The sequence below is a fragment of the Phascolarctos cinereus genome, unplaced genomic scaffold, assembly GCF_003287225.1.
Source record: "Phascolarctos cinereus isolate Bilbo 61053 unplaced genomic scaffold, phaCin_HiC Scaffold_4;HRSCAF=312, whole genome shotgun sequence".
NCBI classification, from domain to species: domain Eukaryota; kingdom Metazoa; phylum Chordata; class Mammalia; order Diprotodontia; family Phascolarctidae; genus Phascolarctos; species Phascolarctos cinereus.
Window position 1 is genome coordinate 378,324,426 of NW_027555847.1, and position 19,866 is coordinate 378,344,291.

The 19,866-nt window shown below is 40.5% G+C and overlaps 1 protein-coding gene across 2 annotated transcripts in view; it reads left to right on the forward strand.

The window, feature by feature from the left end:
* The first annotated feature begins 576 nt into the window (after positions 1-576).
* The window catches only part of EPG5 (ectopic P-granules 5 autophagy tethering factor), a 134,805-nt gene continuing 115,515 nt past the window's right edge, over positions 577-19,866 (forward strand). Inside the window, exon 1 of one of the 2 annotated variants that reach the window (XM_078153275.1) lies at positions 577-777. In XM_078153275.1, the coding sequence (XP_078009401.1) occupies positions 715-777 (63 nt within the window). In that variant the 5' untranslated portion in view covers positions 577-714. The remainder of the gene's footprint in view (positions 778-19,866) is intronic. The other variant, XM_020985757.2, reaches the window with a different exon arrangement.

Consider the following 19,866-nt stretch of genomic DNA (forward strand, 5'->3'; position numbering starts at 1 on the left):
TCAGGCTTCATACCCATTAAGAGCTGGGTTCGAATTTGGCCTCGGATACATGCTGCTGTGAGACCGTGGGCAGGTACCTCAGCCTGTCGGTGCTCTAGGCACCTTTTTAAGACTAGATAGATTGCTGATGGGACGTCGCAGAAGAGAAGCCGATCTGCACTGGCAGAGGGAGTTTCTTCACCCGGGAGTTCTCTATCTCCACAATGCAAAACAACAAAAAAAAAGCAAAGCTTCCAACGAGACAATGAGGGCGGTTCCAAAACGGAACGGGCCGCTTCGGAGGGTCGTGGGCTCCCCAGCACAGGAACACTACAGAGAAAGGCTGGACGAGCACTCGCGGAGTTCGGGGTCAGGAGACCCCATGGCCCCTGAAGCGCCGGTTCTACGCTCCGGGAGAGGTGGAGGCTGGAAGGAGGCGCTGGGCGCATGCGCTCCTCTGTCTCCTCCCCGCCGAGCACCCGGCACCGAAGCAGGGCGGATCTGGGTCACCGGGAGAAGCAGGGAAGGCCGTGAGCCCCTCCCACTCCCGGGAAAAGAGCCGCCGGCGGGCGGTAGTTTGCGTTATTCCATGGCCCGCAGGGCGTCCGGGTCTAACCCCTCGTAGGGGATTGGTGGAGGCGCAGGCCACGTGATTGAGGCCGGAAACTGAAAAGGACAGTGCTTGGGGAAGCATTTTGACAATAACAAACCCGGGTCAGAGCAGGAGGCGGAAACATGGCCGAGGCGGTGAGGCCCCCGCGTCGGACCAAGGCCAAGGCCAGCCGGTCTAAAACCAAGGTAGGTCTCCGCGGGCTTACGTCTTCTCCATTATGCGTTTCCCTCCTCTTCCGGGTGGCTCCCGCCTACCTACCCCCAATACCCCGGCGCGTCACAGACGCTCCCCCTCTCCCCAGTGTCGGAGCCCTGACCCTCACCTGGCCCAGCATCGAGCCCTCGGGGGCCGCCCCCCAATCACAGACCCCGACCCTTCCTCACCCCCCAATCACAGACCCTGGCCCTTCCTCTTCCCCCAATCACAGACCCCGGTCCTCTCTCACCCTCCAATCATAGACCCCGGCCCTCCTTCACCCGCCCAATCACAGACCCTGGCATTTCCTCGCTCCCCATCACAGACCCCGACTCTTTCTCAGCTTCTCCCCCCCCTTACCCCTATCACGGACACCTGTCGTCCCCTCCCCCAGGCCCGCACCAGGACTCTCCCTGCCCTTCAGTGTCGGACTCGGGCTCTCCACCCCCCAATCAGAGACCCCGGTCTTCCGAATCTTTCCCTCCGTCACTGACGCTGATTGTCCTCCCTAGTCACAGACCTCGGTCCTCCGGAGTCCTCAGTCATAGATTCCCATCCTCCCCATCCTCCCATCCCAGACCCTGGCCCTTCCTCCTTTTCCCTCCCCGTTCCCCCAACCCTCCAACCCAATTTAGGCCATAGACATTTCCTTCCCCCCCCAACCCCCCGCAATCGCAGAATCGTTCCTGGCCCTTCCCCCCAAATTAAGGACCGAATTTAACCTGCTCCCACTGTCTCTGCCCCGCCCCCCTCCCCTTTCCTCATCTTCTCTCTCCATACCCTAGGGGCTGCCCTCAGTTTCCAGTCACGGGGCAGCACCGACACTAAGCCTGCCTAGCCACCGAGGGCCTCTTGTTGTCTTGCCTCAGTCTGTAGGCCGAAGAATTCTTTTAATGAACCCACTCCCCATTGTTACAGACCATATTCTCTATCTTGAGTGCCCCCCTCCCATCTCCTGCCCCTGCTTCCTTTCTTTATCAAACTTTGTCAGGGGCTCAGACTTATGAACTTACTGGGGGCACTCCTTTCCTGGGGTTTCTGGATTTCATTAATCTGCTAGTTCTCTTTTCCAAGATTTCATCATTCCCACTGTCTTTCTGGGGACCAGAGTCTCTGATCTGGAACTAAATCTTGACTGGGGTGAGGCTGCTGAAGGTTTGTCATCTGGGCCCAGAAGTTTATCTCCTTTCCCTCTCCAGCTAGTGGATCCATTCCAGGCCCCTGGTTGATTTCTCTCCCTCTCTTCCTAAAAAGAGTAAAATTCATTCTGCCCCAAGGTATGTTTCTCCTGCTCCTTCAATTCCACCCTTCTTTGCCCAAGTTTAAACATTTCTTAGTGTATTCTCTGCCTGCAACCTGTTTGACTTTCTTGGGTGCCATCTACCTTCATCTTTATCTGAAGCCCCTTGAAGTGAAAGTACCACTCATGGAGACAGAGAAATGGAAGTTAGACTGTGTAGCATGGTTTGTGTGGGATGCATCCAAGAATGTTTTCCAGACCTCAGTCACACAAAAAAATTCAGAGGTAAAAAGAAGTCTCCTTATTTTTCTCTTGATTTTGTGTTATTGGGTTGGTGTGAATGAATGTTCAGCAGCCTGAGCTACATACTAGGCCCACACATTTGAGACATCTGCTTATCTGTTTAAGATGATCGTATCTGGATTCTCTTGGTTAGACTGACATGACATTTGTGGTAAGCTGGGTTAGGATTTTGAATTTTTTTTGTATATCAGACTCAGTATACTTTAATGGATCTGTGATCTCTCTCTAGTGATGTAGGTTAATGGCACTCCCTTCAGTGGTATAGATTGTACCTTCATATTCTGTGTTCTTTTCATTGGCTTCCCCAAATCTTCCAGATACAGAGTATGCATCCAGTATACTTATTCTATTCCCATGTCCTGAAAGAATTTTAATAGATATAGAAGAGAATAAAAGTGTTCATGATATAAGTCTGGAGTCAGATAATTTTAACTTTCGGACAGCCTGGTTTACATGGAAAGCAATAATGGTAGTCAGATGCCAAGTAGTCCCTAGCAAGTCCTCATACTTTCATTCAATTCCACTGTTAGGTATACATTCAATTCAACTCTACATTTATTAAGCCTTTTTATGTACTTAGTGTTCCAGAGAATAGGTGTTGGAGGCACTTGGACTCTGATTACCTATATAAGGAAATACAAGGTATTTGAGAGAGTATTAACAACTGTGGCGAATTAGGTTAAAAAAAAAGTATTTGAGCTGAGGTTTTTTTTTTCTTTTCTTGGCTAGGCAGTGTGGTTAAATGACTTGCCCAGGGTCACACAGCTGGTAAGTGTCAAGTGTCTGAGGCCTGATTTGAACTCAGGTTCTCCTGACTCCAGGGCCGATGCTCTATCGAATGTGCCACCTAGCTGCTCCTTGAGCTGAGTTTTGAAGAAAGTAAGGATTTATTTTAACAGTTGAAGGTGAGAATGGGGGTAGACTTCTTATGTGAAGGAATAGAGATAGGAAATGAAATCTTGAGTTCACAGAATAGCTAATAGGTCAGTTGTCTAGAACACAAAGTTGTATGAAGGGGAGTAATATAAAATAAAGCTATAAAGGGAGGAATGAGCCAGTTTGTGGAAGGCTTTAAATGCAAGAGTGAAAAATTTGTATTTTATTCTACAGGAAATAAGGTGCCATTGAAAAATTTTGAGTAAGTGATATGGTCAGGTCTGTGGCTCTGAAAGATTATTTTGTCAGCTTGTGTAGCATGTATTGGAGAGAGATGAAACCACTTAGGAGGCTATTGCCTTCTAAGGTAGTGATGAGAGCTTACAGTTGTGCCCATATAAATGGAGAGAAGGTGATAGATATGAGAGAGAAGAGAGAATCAGTAAGACTTAACAACTCTTTGGATGTGAGGGGCTTGGGAGAGGGGAGTCAAAGCTGAGTCCAAGGTTGTGAGCTCCACAAGATTAGAAGGGATGGATATTTGTGGCCTTAACAGAAATGAGATATTTTGGAGGTGGAATATGTTTTTGGAGGTTTGTCATGATTTCTGGCTTTAATGTACAGAATTTTATATCCTTGAGGAATATCCACATATAGTTGCTTAATAGGCAGTTAGTGATGTAGGATTGGAGTTCAGGAGAGGAGCTAGGGAGTCACCTGGGTAGAGAGAAAATAATTGAACTTATTAGAATTGATGAGATCACCAAGGGAGAAGGCCCAGATAGAGCCTTGGGTGATACCTACAGCTTAGTGGGTAGAATATTCAAAGGAGACAGAAGTAATAGTTAAACAGGCAGGAGGAAAACCAGGAGAAGGCAGTATGGCAAAGGCTGAGGTATGAGAAAGTATCCAGAAGAGGAAGGGGGTGAAGGATGATTGACAGGGTCGAAAGTTGCTGCAGAAGGATCAAGTAGGTTGAGAATTATAGTTAGTCAGCTAACATTTTTTAAGCCCTTACTTTGTTCTAGGCACTATGCTATATGCTAGGGATGCATAGAAAGGCAAACAAGAGCAAAAACAAATTTAGTCACTGCCCTCAGGGAGCATACATTCTATTTAAAAAAAAATTTTTTTTTCCATATGCTTTTGAGTTGAAAATTTTTTCTCCCTTTTTCTCCCCCCACCCTCCCCAAGACGGCGCACAATCTGACATAGGCTTTACATTTACATACCCATTAAACATATTTTCACATTAGTGAAGTTGTAAGTAAAAATTAAAACCAATAGGAGGAACCATCAGAAAGATGAAACAAAATTCAACTTAAGGTAAAATTAAGTGAGAGCAATTCGACTTCCATAGTTCTTTCTTTGGATGTGGACAGCATTTTCCATCCCGAGGCCTCTGGAGATGTCTTAGATCCTCGTAATGCTGAGAAGGGTTCAGTTTAACATTCTTAGTCATTGCATAACGTGGCTGCTATTGAATACAAAGTCCTCTGGGTTCTGCTCACTTCACTCAGCATCAGACCAATATAAGTCTTCCCAGGTTTTTCTGAAGTCAGCCTGTTCATCATTTCTTATAGAACAATAGTATTCCATTACATTCATATACCACAACTTGCTCAGCCATTCCCCAATTGATGGGCATCCTCTCAATTTCCAATTCTTTGCCACCACAAAAAGAGTTGGGGAGCATACATTCTAATGGGGAGAACCCTGTACCAGATCCGTGTGTACAGTTTAAATGACTGGCAATCTTGGAAGTGAGGATGAAAGGCCTCTTTTGGGTGGGGTTTGAGTAGAGCCAGGAGGTAGAGGTGACAATGAAGAGTGTATCATTCATGGGAGAACTGCCTTTTGGGAGTTGGGAGATGGAAGAACAGCAAGTAGACTGTATAGCTAGATTATAGAGGTAGAGAGAAGGTAGAGGGTAACAAGACTAGAAAATTGGTATGGGTTTTGATTGTGACGTGCTTTAAATGCCAGAGTATTATATTTGATCCTAGAGGCAATAGGAAACCTCTGGAATTTATTGAGTGTGGGATGGTGGTGGTGGCAGTGTTATATTTAGACTTATACTTTAAGAAAATCACTTTGAGTTGAGGGATTGGAGTGGGGAGAGAACTGAGGCTGAAGGACCAATCAGAAGGCTGTTGCAGTAGTCCAGGTTGGAGATGATAAAGTCCTGCACTAGGGTCGCTGCTATGTGAGTGGAAAGGGGTTATAAATAAGAGCTGGGTGGAAGGTAGCTTTGCTGGGGTTTGACAATTAATTCTTTAAATGGAGTGAGTGAGAATGAGGAGTGGAGGATGATACTAAGATTTTGGGCCTGAGTGACTGGGAAGATTGCCCTCAGCAGTAATAGGAAAGTTGGATATTGAGGGAGGTTTTTTGGGGAAAAGAGAATGAGTTCTGTTTAGATGTGCTGTTTGAAATGCTTATACAACATCCAGTTTGAGATATCCAAAAGTCAGTTGGTGGTATGAGACTGGAGCTCAGGATCATGTAGGGCTATATTTACAGATTTGGAAGTTTTCTGTGTAGAGATGATAATTAAATCTCTGGGAACAAATGAGATCACCAGGTGAGGTAATACATACAGAGAAGTCTCAGGATAAGGCCTTTGAAAACACCCATAATTAATTGGTGTGACCTCTACAAAGACCCAGCAAAGAAAACTGAGGAGCAGTCAGCTGGGTGGGAGGAGAAACCAGGAACAAGTCTAAAAAGAGAATATCCAGAATAAGTGGGTGATGATACAGTGACAAAAAGCAAAGGATGGAACAAATCAGAAAGTGAAGGAATTGCCGTTATAATCTTATAATTCAGAAGGGTTTCTTGAAATGAGATTTTGATAGGCAGCTTGGAGAAATGCTTGGAGAAGCATAGGGCCTTTGCAGAATTTTTTTTTTTTATGAAACTGATCCATTTAAGTTTTATTTTGCTGTCTTCCTTTTTCTCGTGGTAAATTTTCTTAGAGCAAATATTATTCAATTCACAACACTTATTAATTACCTCCTATGTTCCAGCACTGTACTGAGCACTGAGGATACAAATAAGGAAAAGAAAGATACAAAGATACAAAAAAAGAAAAATTTCTGCCCTGAAGGAGCTTACAATGTAAGGAGAAGCTGCAAAGTTGGGAAGAGGGGGAAACAGGACATCAGGGTGTACACAGTGTGGGGTATGGAGTGTTCATCTTGTTCTGTCGAGTTGAAAGTGGGCAGAGCTGCAGATGCAAAGTGGAGTGAACTGCAAAGTCCAGGTTATACCCTCTATAAAGGAAGGTTTTGCCTGGAGTTTAGTGCTCTACTCTCCAGCCTTCTAGAGATAGTAGCTCATTTGTTTGGCACTTTATAGTTTACAAAATGCTGGCTTCTTATAGTGTAAATACTTTTAAATCTACTTTACAGATAAGGAAAACTGAGGCTTAGGGAGTGGCAACTAGCAAGTGGAAGTGATGCGGTTTAGGGTTTGGGTGCTGGGGAACCCAAAATCACAACATGCGGGTCCTGTCCGAAAGAATTCGACCCAAGCCTTCTTTCAGTCAAAGACAAGGTTTCTTAGAACATCCATCGAGATATTGGGCAGACTCTTAAGGAATCTGAACATTAGTAAGCTATTGGTTAGATTATAAGAATCTGACCAGTGGATAGATTATAAGAATGTGAGCATTTTAAGGGAGACAGGATGGACCTTATATACAGAAAGCCTGTGGGAGGGATCTAGGAGTGGCCAACTAGTCTATGAGGTAATAGAATTCCAGGGAAATTGGAGCCTAGATAGGACCAAAGGTGGGAAGTGGCCTGGGGCCATAGGGGAGGCAAGATAATGGAGGGCCAGGCTAGGTCTTTTATAATAGAATTGGGGGATTGGGTGTGGCCAAAATGAAAGGCCAGTTGTGGGAATCATGGCCTCAGGAGAACACCAGAGATTTGGCCTTGTGGGAAAGTCCAGGGTTTTTCCTTTCTGGGGCCTAGATCCCATCCTCATCAGAAAAACTGGAATTTGAATTGTCATGATAGCAACAAGTACTAAGTGCTTACTACGTGCCAGGCACCATGCTAGGTGCTGGGGAACATAAAGTCCACTGTTCTTTCCAATACATCACAAAAGTTGTAGGTCGTTTTGCTGTTTTGGAGCTAGTGATCTCCTCAAAACTTGGTGACATGTTCATTCTTTCAGTGTTTGCCATAAGTGCTATAAATAATAGTAAGGCTCTAATTTGCCTCCTAGCTTCTCTTGGCTTCCTTCAGACAGGTTTGAATTGAGTTCAGCCACTTACTACTTATGAGATCTTGGGAAAGGCACTTAACTTTTCTTGGCCTCAGATTTTTCAGCTGTGAAGTTGAGGAAGTTGGATTAGATGATTGCGGTAATATCCTCCTTTCCAACTTCAGATATATGATGCTATGATCCTTTTCTCTTCCCCTTCCCAGAGAGCCATCTCATATGACAGTAAAAAAGTTCATTCCATCAGCTCAGCAAAGAATGGGGAGAGAGGTGCCTTCTCATTTCTCTTATTAGGGTCCAAGCTTAGCTATGATATTTTCACATCTTTCGGTTTCAATTTTGTTGCTGTTCTTTACATTTATATTATTATAATTATCACGTATATTGTTTTCCTAATTCTGGTCTTCATTTTGTGTTTCCCCATGCTTTTATGTATTCATCATGTTCATCTTTTCTTACAGCACAGAATTATTTCATGTGTTACATTCATGTATCACAACTTATACACTGGAATGGTTAATCCCTCAATTTATGGGCATTTTGTTTTCAGGTCTTTACTACCACATGCTGTCATAGTAGTTGCTATTAATATTTTATTGTGTATGGGGCCTTTGTTTTTGTCTTTGATCTCCTTGCCCGTTTTATGAGAAATTCTGAAATAATCACTACTGGTGTTCAGGCAGAGGCTGGTTGACTTTCTCAGGGATAGACAGGGCATGCCTGCTTTGGGAAAGAGACTGGACTAGATGTCTTCTCAACAGCACAACATGTACCTACTTGTTTAGGGCAGCTAGGCCGTGTAGTGGATAGAGCACTGGGCTTGGAATCAGAAAGATTCATTTTCATGGGTTCAAATCTTGCCTTAGACACTTACTAGCTGGGCAAGTTACTTTGCCCTGTTTGCCTCAGTTCTTCATCTATAAAAATGAGCTGGAGAAGGAAATAACAAACCACTTTAGTATCTTTGCCAAGAAAACCCCAAATGGGGTCATGAGGAGTCACAAACAGTTGAACAACAAAAGTATTCCACCTCCAAGATGCTGAGATTGTTAATAATAATAATTCACAATTATGTATCAGTTGAAGGTTTACAAAAACCTTTATATATGTGTGTACACACACACACACACACACACACACACACACACATACATACACACACCCATACACACATACACACACTGTCTCTTATGAACTTTATAACAGCGTGGTGCTATAGGTGCTATTATTTCCAAATTGTTAGATGAGATTGAGGCTCATAGAGGTTAAGAGAGTTCCCCAGGGTCACAGCTAGTGAGGGTCTTAAGGCAGGAGTCCGATCTAGGTCTTGCTAGCTCCAAATCTAGTGTTCTGTCCACTATGCTATGCTATTTCTCCAGACATTGATATTTTAACCTGAAAACCTTGGACCTTAGTTTTTCGGTCCACTGTAATTCATAACTACTTTATGGTAATACAGCTATTTTGCTACATTTTCAAATGAAATAATCTTTCATAAAACTAGACCTGGAAAATTATTAACAGAACTCCCTGATATAGCATCATGTATGTTCAAATATCTAGTGTATCAACTCTAGAAACATTGTTAAGTGAACCACAGAAACAGCAATTTGGAGCCAGATGGTTTTTAGAGGTAATGTAGTCCAACCTGTTCATTTTAAATATTATGAAACCACAGGGCTACTTGGTGGCAGAGCTAGATCTAGAACCCTGGGCTTCTTGTTGTGGAATCTCAGAATTGGAAGAGATATCACTGTTCATCTAGTTCAGCTTGTACCTGAAGAGGCATGCCCTCTACAACTTACCCAATAAGTGGTCATCTAGCCCCTGATTAAAGATCTCTACCAAAGAGAAACCCACTGCTCCCCAAGATACCCCAATTTACTTTTAGACAAATTTAATTCTTAACAAGTTTTTGTTGTCCCTTGTCAGCTTAGCATCCTTGTCTAAAAAGGAAATGAGATTAGTTTGGCGTGACTTATTTTGATGAAGCCTCATTGACTTTTAGTGATCACCTCTTCATTTAAAAGAGTTGTCTTAGTATTGCTTTCAGAATTTTTTGAGGGGTATTTCATATACATGTATACATATACTATGTAGATATGCATATACATATACACATACAGATAATATTAATTGAAGTTGAAGTAAAATACAGTTTGACTTTCAGAATGTTTTATTTTTGTATTTTTTTAAAGTTTCATAATAATTATTATTATTATTTTTGGTTAGGCAGTGGGGTTAAGTGACTTGCCCAGGGGTCAGCTAGTAAGTGTTATGTGTCTGAGGCTGCATTTGAACTTAGGTCCTCCTGAATCCAAGGCTGGTGTTCTATCCACTGCGCCACCTAGCTGCCCCTCAGAATGTTTTAAAATTGTCATTTAAGGGTCCTTTGGTCTTTATAACAATTTTAAGAAGTAAGAATATTTTCAGTGTTTTTTCAGATAACTCATTAATTACAAAATTTAGAATTCCATAAGTTATTTTGTAGTGATAGATAAAATTCATAGTACCATTTTGATATGAGACAATTTTCCTACATCAAAAAATGAAGGAAAAGCTTTTCTGTAATTTCCCCCATATTCACTTAAACTATGAGTCTTTTTCCAAGAAGAGCTTGAGTGCTAGATTTGAATACGTGTATACTTCTATTCAGAATAAAGAAAAATCATTGGTTAGTTTCACCTGCCAGTGATAATTAATTGCCTTACATTTATTGTTATGTTAATTGTATTTAAAAAAAGGGAAAAGAAAAAGACAAAGCTATGGAAAGAACAAGCAGGCTGTTAGCAAGGGTCTATTTGATACTTGCCAGTGTGTAAAAGTATGTGCCTTAGTAGAAAGATTTTTTTAAACTAGTGTTATCCATAGTTGATGGCTTTAGAAATGCCTGCATAAAAGAATAATTTACCATCTTTGCGATAAAATTTATTAGCTTATGAATTTGTGCAATTTTGAACAGGAAGGGGAATAGTGTTATTATTAATTCACTATAAATATCCTCTTTGTTTTACCACTTGATTGACCTACATTCTTTGATATTAATCATATGATGATTTCCCAAGGTCAGTTTGTAGCTCTCGTGATGTTCATCTGATCCCTGGAAAATCTTCTGTAAAATGATTTAAAAAAATTTTTTTGAGGTTACTATTTATATATTGCAGGTAATGAAGTGAGACTTCATTAGTGAGACATTAATTCCATTGGGGTATATACCCCATCTCCCAAATAGTGGTAAGGATGAGATCAGTAAATGCTCCCTCTTATCTTACCCTGCTCTTACAGTGCTCTCTAGGAATTATGACAGTTAACACTTGTAGCATTGATAACTAGGGAGGGAACAGAGGGACATGTCTTCTCTCTTCTCTTTCCATAATTTTTACTTGGCCTCCACTTGGCATTTGTCATGATGAATTGTGAAACTTCACCTACTTATCAATCTTGGGAAGATTCACTTGCAGAAAGAGATCTCACCTCAAATACCTATATGTTCGTGAATGTTTCTTTTGTTCTGAAGTACATTTTCATACATATAGAATCTATCATTCAAATGTCCGCATATTCACTTTGGCTTTGGTCCTTTCCAAGTTGGGGATTATATTATCTTTTGAATGTGGGGAAATTATTCCATGATGGAAAAACAAAGTTTTTCAAGCCTAAGCTATTCTGAAAGAATATAGCATAACTATATATAAGCATTGTGGGAGTATGTTGAACTTATTTTTGGAGGCACGTGGACATATATGGAGGATGGATGACAGAAAGACCCTACATATTACCATTGGTTGCACTTTAAGGATGTGAATAAAATTGGAGGCATTCTTTCAAATACTACATAGGAACTCTACAATTTCTACTTTATCAGCTCTTGCCTAGACTACTGCAGTAGTTTCTTTAATTAGTCTCCCTGTCTCAAGTCTCTTCCCCACTTCTTTGACCTGTCAGCAATGCTGCTCCCAACATGGTTTTCCTTGAATAGTACTCACCATGTTGCCCTCTCCCCCTTTTCCACTCCCCTGCAGTGAACTCCAGTGGCTCCTTAATTGTCCCTTGGAGAAAATAAAAATTTTCTTGGGCTTTTAAGCACTTCATAACCTCACCTCAACCTACCTTCCCAGCCTCTTTATACATTATTTTCTTACCCTCACTTTTAACATTCAGCCAAAATATTTTTGCTGTTCCTTAAATGACACTCCATCTCCCATCTCTATTCCATTACACTGGCTGTCTGCTGAATTCCTGGATGCACTCCCTACTCATCTGTCTCTTAGAATACCTTATTTCCTTAAGATAACTAAGATACCATCCTCTACGTGAAGCCTTTTCTGATCCCCTACTTGCTAGTGCGCTTTCTGTCACAGTTACTAGTATTTACTTTGTTTATATTTTGTATATACGTACACACACACACACACACACACACACAGTCTTCCTTAATAGAATGTAAGCTCTTTGAGGACAGGGTCTATGTAATTTTTATCTTTATATTCCTCTCCCCCTAGTGCAGTGCTTACCACATAGTTATAGCTTAGTAAATGCTAATTGATTGATTCAAGGAGTAAAAGGAGTTATAATTTTTTTTTGCTTTGTTATATGGTTAGAGAAGAGATAGTTATATAAAGATTGTTTTGATATTTTCAGTTATTAACTATATGAATGCTAAATTTTATAGACAATAATATTTTATAAATAATAATTTTCATTTCTTTTTCAACAAATCTCAAAAAGCTTGTTGAAGTTTTAATTATTCTGGAGTTAAATATTTAATTGTTGGTGCCCTGGCTATATAGCTGTGATATGGGAGGTTGAAAGCAATCTGAAATAAATACCCTATTGGTCTTAATACAGGCTATATGCAAATAAGATCTTTGCAAGAGATCTAAGTAAGTACACACTGATAAATAATTACATAAAATTACCTTATTAAAATGTCCTTACTGTGAAAGGTTTAAAAAACATTTCTTTTAATTCAAATCCATAATTTTTTTCATTTTCTGTCACCACTATCTCTTAGTCTTATTTTAGTAATTTTTCATTGTATATTAAAAGTATAGTTACAGACTAAACTTAGTTTTTATGCAAACCGTTTACATTTGTATTTTAACCAGTATTTTAAATTAAGACTAATTTAAAAACATTTTAATTGTTTTAGTCAGCCAAGATGCTCCTTCTTATACTCCCCCCTCCCATCCCCCTGTTGAGAATAGAAGTGAAAAAAAAACCATTACAAACATGTATGGTCAGTCAAAACAAACTTCTTCATTGGCTAGGTCCAAAAAAAACTTGTCTTATTCTGTATTCTGAGTTCTTTACTTCTCTATCAGGAGGTGGAGAACATGTTTCATTGTTGGTCCTCTGGAATCCTGGTTGGTCATTACACTGATAAGAGTTCAACACAAGAGTTTTCCATTGCATTTATATACCATAACTTGTTTTACCATTCCCCAATTAATGGGTATTCCCTTAGAGTCCCATTGTTTGCTACTTCAAAAAGAACTATAATTATTTTTGTACATCCTTAGAGTTTGTTTTGCTTAGGGCTAATCCTTAATATACACTCCTTCTAATTCCCCTCCTCCTTTTTATTTTTTCTTGTTGAATGAAATATATATTTCTGTACCTGACTGTGTGTATATTCTTCCCTCCTTTGACCAGTTTAGATGAGAGTGAGACTCATGTCAGCTGATCTCCCTCTCCATCCTCATTTATATAGATATAGACTTGTGCGCCTTGATTATGTGAGATAATATTCACTAACCTTCCTTACCCCTCCCACATGTATTTCTTTTCCCCTCTCTTACCATTCTTTTTTAAAAAATTTATTTATTTTGAATTATCAACAATCACTTCCATAAGCTTTTGACCTTACCATTCTTTTAAGATTATCAAGAACATGACAAAACTATTGCCAGGCCTTGTCTAATAGCATTCCCTCTGTGAACCCTGATGATGATAGGATTCAAATGGGATATGTGTAGCATCTCATATTTGAATAAGCAGTTTATCCTTGCTTAAAGATGAATTTATTTTGCCCTTTTGTATTAGGAGCATTGTTTGCCTCTTTAACTCTGTAAATGTCAGTTAACCAACATAGAACACTGGATTTGGGAGTCAAGAATGAATGGAGGTGGGAAGACAGTCAAATGAAAGTGATCAATCTTTGTTGGCCTCCTCTTTAGCTACTGAAAAAGCCTGTTGATCTTCAAAAAGGAGTAAAGCTAGGGGGCTTGTAAATTGATCTTGCAATAAAAGGAAGCAGAATTCTTTGAGTATCTCTACTGGATGCCATTCCATATGGCTGGGGTGGAGGGGCAGAGTAGTAGATTTGGTGGTATAATTTTTACACTTATGTCCAGCCTGGGATGAGTTCTCTCTCATCTTTACTTCTTAAAATCCCTAACTTCCTATGAAAAGCACAGCTCATGTTCTGTTTCCTGTATAAGGTCTTTTCTTAGCTACTTTCATCTCCATTCCCTGTAATACTCTCTCTGGCTTGAAACTACTTTGTGTTGGTTTATTTGTGGACTTATTTTATGCCTTAGTAGAATATAAGCTTCTAGTGGGCAGAGGCTTTCTCTTCCCTTTTTTTTTTGTCTTTGTATCCACAACACTTTGCAGAGTGAGTTGCTGCATAAATATTTGTTGAATTGAATTTTGCACAAGGCCTCCTTCATCTGTCCCATCTGCCACTGGAAGTTGAGGAAAATCTCTAAAGGTTTCAGTAGTCTCTGTGGAATTGCTTGTAAACTGTGCCTGCTTTCTATATTTCTTGGGAATGGCTTAAGTGTGGTCAAGTCAAGCATTTATTAAGTGCCTACTATTTACCAGGCATCGTGCTAAGTGCTTTACAATCATCTCACTTATCCTCACAATGACCTTGGCTTGTAGGTGCCATTATTATCTCCATTTTATAGTGGGGGAAACTGAGGCAGAGAGTGATTAAGTAACTTGCCCAGGGTCACACAGCTAGTCTGAGGCTGAATTTGAACTCAGTGCTCCTTAACTCCAGGCCCATAACTCTACCCACTGTGCCATCTAGATGGAGGAGAAAACCTACAAACAACTTGGCATGTACAAGATCTATTCAGAATGAATTGGAAATAATCTCAGCATTAAGGGGAATGGGGGAAAATTTCCCAGGCAGAATTTTATCTGAAACTAGAAGGAAGCCAGTAGTCAGAGATGGGGAGAGAAGGGATTCCAGGCATAGGGGATAAGAACTTAACACAGTGCCTGGCACATAGTAAGCTCTTAATAAATATTTATTGACTGACTGACAAGCCAGTAAAAATGCATTGAATTGAGAAACTAACTGTGCTAGGAAAAGGAGACCAGTGTCACTGGAATATTACGGAGGGGAATAAAGTGTAAGAGGACTGGAAAGGTAGAAAGTGACCAGGTTATGAAGGGCTTTGAATGCCAAATAGAGGATTTTATATTTGATCCTAGCAGGAATTTGAATTTATTAAATAGGGGAGTGGCATGGTCAGGTCCTCACTTCAGGAAAGAAGGAAGGAAAGAAGCATTAAATACTATTATATGCCTGCTAAGTGCTTTAGAAATGTTATCTCATTTGATCTTCATGACAACCCTGGGAGGTAGGTGCTATTATTATCCCCATTTTACAGTGAAGAAATCTGAAACTGATGGGGATTGAGTGACATCACACCACTAGTAAATATCTGAAGTTCAGGTTTTCCTGACTCTAGGTCCAGTGTTCTATCTACTGTACCACCTGAAGATCACTTTGACAGTTGCGTGGAGGATTACTGGAGTAGGGAGAGACTTGAGGCAGGGAGACCAATCAGAAGGCTATTGCAGCAGTCCTAGTATGAGGTGATAAAAGGGGCATGTAGGAGAAATGATACAGAGATAAAATCTATGGGACTTGGTAACTGATTGGATATAGGGTATGAACATGACAAGTCAAGGATGACACCCTAGGTTCTGAACCTGGGTGACTGGGAAGATGGTGATGCTCTCAACAGTAGTAGGAATATTGAGAAGAGAGGAGGGTTTGGGAGGAAAGATAATGAGTTCTGTTTGTATATGCTGAATTTGAGATACCTACAGGCATCAAGTTCAAGATGTCCAGAAAGACAGTTTAATATGGAGTTGTAGCTCAGGAGAAAAACTAAGATGGATATCTGGATCAAGAAATCATCTGCTTGTACAGATAATTGAACCCATGAAAGTTGGTAAGATCACCATGCAAGATAATATTGAGGAAGAGAAGAGAGCCTTGAACAAAGCCATGGGGAACATTACCTGGATGAAGATCCAGCAGAGGAGACTGAAAAGAAGTCCGGTATGAAAACCTAGACCAAAGAAGCATGTAGGAGGAGAGATTGATAGGTTGTAGAGAGGTCAGGAAAGATAAGGTTTAAGGAAAAGGGTATTAGATTTGGCAATTAAGAGATTTTTAATAATTTTGTTGTGGGCAGTTTTGGTTGAATAAGTGAGAGGGGAGGGAGTGGGAGTGGAGATACCGTTGTAGTAGTGTAAATAGTGTAGATGGTATAGATGCGATAGAAGTATAAATAGCTTTCTCCAGGAGTTTACCCACCAATGGAAGGAGAGATAACAGGATAGCTAGAGGAAGATGGTGGTCATGATATCAAGTAAAGTTTTTGGTGGGAAGGGGTTGGTGTGCATCTTTTTTATATGAAATAAGAAATACATTTTATTGCTATCTTCTGTTTTTTACCTTACCCAAATTTTCCTTCATATGTACCCCAGCCCTCTCCTAGAGAGCCATTCCATATAATTAAAAAAAATAAAAACAATGAGGAAGAAGCAAAAACTAATTATAACTGATCAATTCATTAAACAAATCTGAAAATGTATGCAGTTACCTTATCTGTGATCCTACATCTGCAAAGGAATGGGGGAAGTATCTTTTCATATTTGTTCTTTATAATTTGTAACATTCATTTTTGATTGTTTTCTGGTAGTGGTTCTTAACATTTGCTGTAGTCATTTTACATATTGTTTTCTTCACTCTTATAGTTCATATAACGCTTCCTGTGTTTTATATTCATCACATTCATTGTTTCTTACAGGATAGTAATATTCTATTATATTTATGTACCACAATTTGTTTAGCCATTTCCCAGTCTATGAACATGTATTTTGTTTCTGGTTCTTTTGTACCACAAAAAGTATTACCACAAAAATATTTTGATGTATATGGAGACTTTCTTCTTATTTTATTTTATTTTTTTATGAATTAATTTATTTTGAATTATCAACAATTACTTTCATAGGCTTTTGAGTTTTAAATTTTTCTCCCCCTCCCTCCCCACCTCCTTTCCCCAAGATGGCAGGCAGTCTGTTATAGGTTATACACATAGAACTAATAGGAGGAACCACTAGAAAGAGGAAATAAAACACAACAGAAGAAAAAAATAGCAAATCCTTCCCCCCCCCTCCCGTTTATGCTTTTCTTTCTCCTTTTCGCTCCTCACTAGTGTTTTGCTTTTGACCACTGCCTTCCTCAGTCCTGCCTCCCTTATTAGCCCCTTCCCTTTTCTTTCCCTTTTCCCATACTCCTTGTTCCCTCCCTTCTATCCCCCCTCCCTTTTCTTTCCCCCCTCCCTTTTCTTTCCCCTTTTCCTTCCTTCTGCCTATAGGGCTAGTTAGATTTCTATACCTTATTATGTTATTCTCTTCTTGAACCAAATCTGATGAGAGTAAGGTTCAAACAATGCTCATCTCCCTCCCTTCTTTCCCTCTGCTATAATAGGTTTTTGCTCCTTTTCCTGTAATGTAATTTACTCTTGTCTGCCTCATCCTTTCCTTTTCTCTCAGTACATTTTCTTAGATCAGATTAATCCATTTACTTGGATCCATTTAACCTACTTAGATTGTTTTTTTAATCATTACATCAAAGTCAACTTATATCCATTCCCTTTAACCCCTTGAACATGGTGTGTAGTAACAGTACAGTTCTCAAGAGTTACATGTGTCATCTTCCCTTGTAGGGATGTAAACAGTTTGCCCATGTTCATAACATGTTGTATTTTTCTGTCCCGTTTACCTTTTTATGTATTTTTTGAGTCTTGTATTTGAAGATCAAATTTTCTGTTGAGCTCTGGTCTTTTTACCAGGATGGTTTGGAAGTCCCCTATTTCACTGACTATCCATCTCCTCCCCTGAAAGATCATGCTTATTTTCACTGGGTAGTTGATTCTTGGTTGTAATCCAAGCTCCTTTGCCTTACAGAATATTATATTCCATGCCCTATGGTCTTTTAATGTAGAAGCTGAAAGGTTCTGTGTAATCCTGATTGTGGTTCCATAATATTTAAATTGTTTCTTTCTGGCTGCTTGCAGTATTTCTTTGACCTGATAATTTTGGAATTTGCCTACTGTATTCCTTGGCATTTTCAATTTGGGATCTCTTTCAGGAGGTGATCAGCGGATTCTTTCTATGACTATTTTACCCTCTGATTCTAGGACCTCAGGGCAGTTTTCCTTTGATTTCCTGAAAGATACTGTCCAGGCTCTTTTTTTCATCATGATTTTCAAGTAGAACAATGATTTTTAAATTGTCTCTCTTGGATAGGTTTTCTAGGTCAATTGTTTTACCAGTGAGGTATTTTACACTTGTTTCTGTTTGACTGATTCTTGCTCTCTCATAGAGTCATTAGCTTCCATTTGCCCAATTCTGATTTTTGACAAATTGTTTTCTTCTATTAGATTTTGTACCTCCTTCCCCATTTGGCCAGTTGTATTTTTTAGGGACTTGTTTTCTTCAGTATACTATTTTTCCAGTTGGCCAGTTGTATTTTTTAAGGACTTCTTTTCCACAGTTAATTTTTGCCCTTTTTCCAAGCTGTTGACTCTCTCTTGCATACCTCTCATTTCTCTTCCCATTTTTTCTTCTACTTCTCTCATTTGACTTTTAAAATCCTTCTTGAGCTCTTCTAAGAAGGCTTTTTGGGCTTCAGACCAGTCATAATCCATTTTGAGGTTCCAGATGTGGGTTTGTTGACAATGTTGTCCTCTTCAGAATTTCTGCCTTGATCTTCACTCTTCTCATAATATGACTCTATTGTACGTTTCTTTTTACTCCTGGTGTTTCTTTATTCCCTGGCCTTTAAAGAGATTGAGCTCTTCTGCTGGGGAGCAGAGGGCATTGATCCAAGCTTCTTGTGTTGGGTGCCTAGGGCCTGGTCACTGGCTTTGTGTGCTGGGGCCTCTTATGTTCGCAGTTGGAGGCTGTAAGGTTCTGACAGCTTATCTGGTGGAATCAGCGACACTGGAACTCTAGGGGTAGGATTGGGTAGTTTGGTCCCTGGAAGTTGCCTGCTTTTCCTTTCCTTTAGCTTTCTTCAGCTCCTTTCAGATGGGTGTTGCAGAATGTTTATCCGCCTGAGGCCACTTGGAGCGCTTCACAGAGTTTTGCTGAGGCACTGGGAGACTGCTGTAGAATGCTGAGGCACCTAGTGATTTTCCACGATGGTTTCCACAGGTTCCCCTGCCTTCATTAAGGCACTTACAGGTCCAGGTGTTTGTGTTTGTTTGCTCTACTACCTGGGTTTCAGGATCTTCTCCTGGTGTGCTGAGGTAGGGCTTTCTGCTAGCTTACTGGGGTGCCTGCCTTCCATACTGCTCCCCTTCCCCCAGGGCAAGAGGGAACTTTCCCGTTAATCCCTTAAACTACCTGGGCTATTGGATTGCAGTACCCCATCTTTCTTCTGGTTCAGCTGTTCCAGGGTTTTTCCTAGGGTGATATTTTCTGGACTTTCAGAGGTTGATAAGGGAGAATAAGAGCAACTGACTTCTTACTCCTCCATCTTGGCTCCCGGAAGCAGAAGTCTAGACTTTCTTTTTATCAATGACCTCCTTTGGGGTATATGCCTAGCAGTGGAATCTCTGGGTAACATTTTTTTGCTAATTCCAAATGCACTTCCCAAATGGTTAAACTAATTCCTGGCTCTACAAACAGGACACTAGTTTGCCTGTTTCTCCACAACCCCTCCAACATTACCTATTCCCATCTCTTGTTGTCTTTACAGTTAGCTCGGTGTGAGGTGAAACCTCAGGGTTGTTTTGATTTGCATTTCTCTCATTGTTAGTGTTTTGGAGTGTTATTTTGTACGGTGGTTAATAGTTTGCAATTGTTCTTTTCAGAATTGTTTATTTATATCCTTTGACCAAAGTGAGGGCTCCTTTTAGTTAGGGCTTGTTTGTAGGTAGCTGGGAAGGAGCCAATGGCTAGAGAGAGATTGAAGCTGAGAAAATGAGGGCAATCTGTTCAGAAGACAGGAAGGGACTTGGGTGCATATAGAGATAGGGGTTTGCCTTGTCAAGGAGAAGGAAGACCTCTTGATGCTTTGCTAACACCCTACAATGACCAAATTGGGTTTACCTTTAAAACCACATTTAGGAGTAAACCTGATGTGTGTTGCTATCTACTTGCA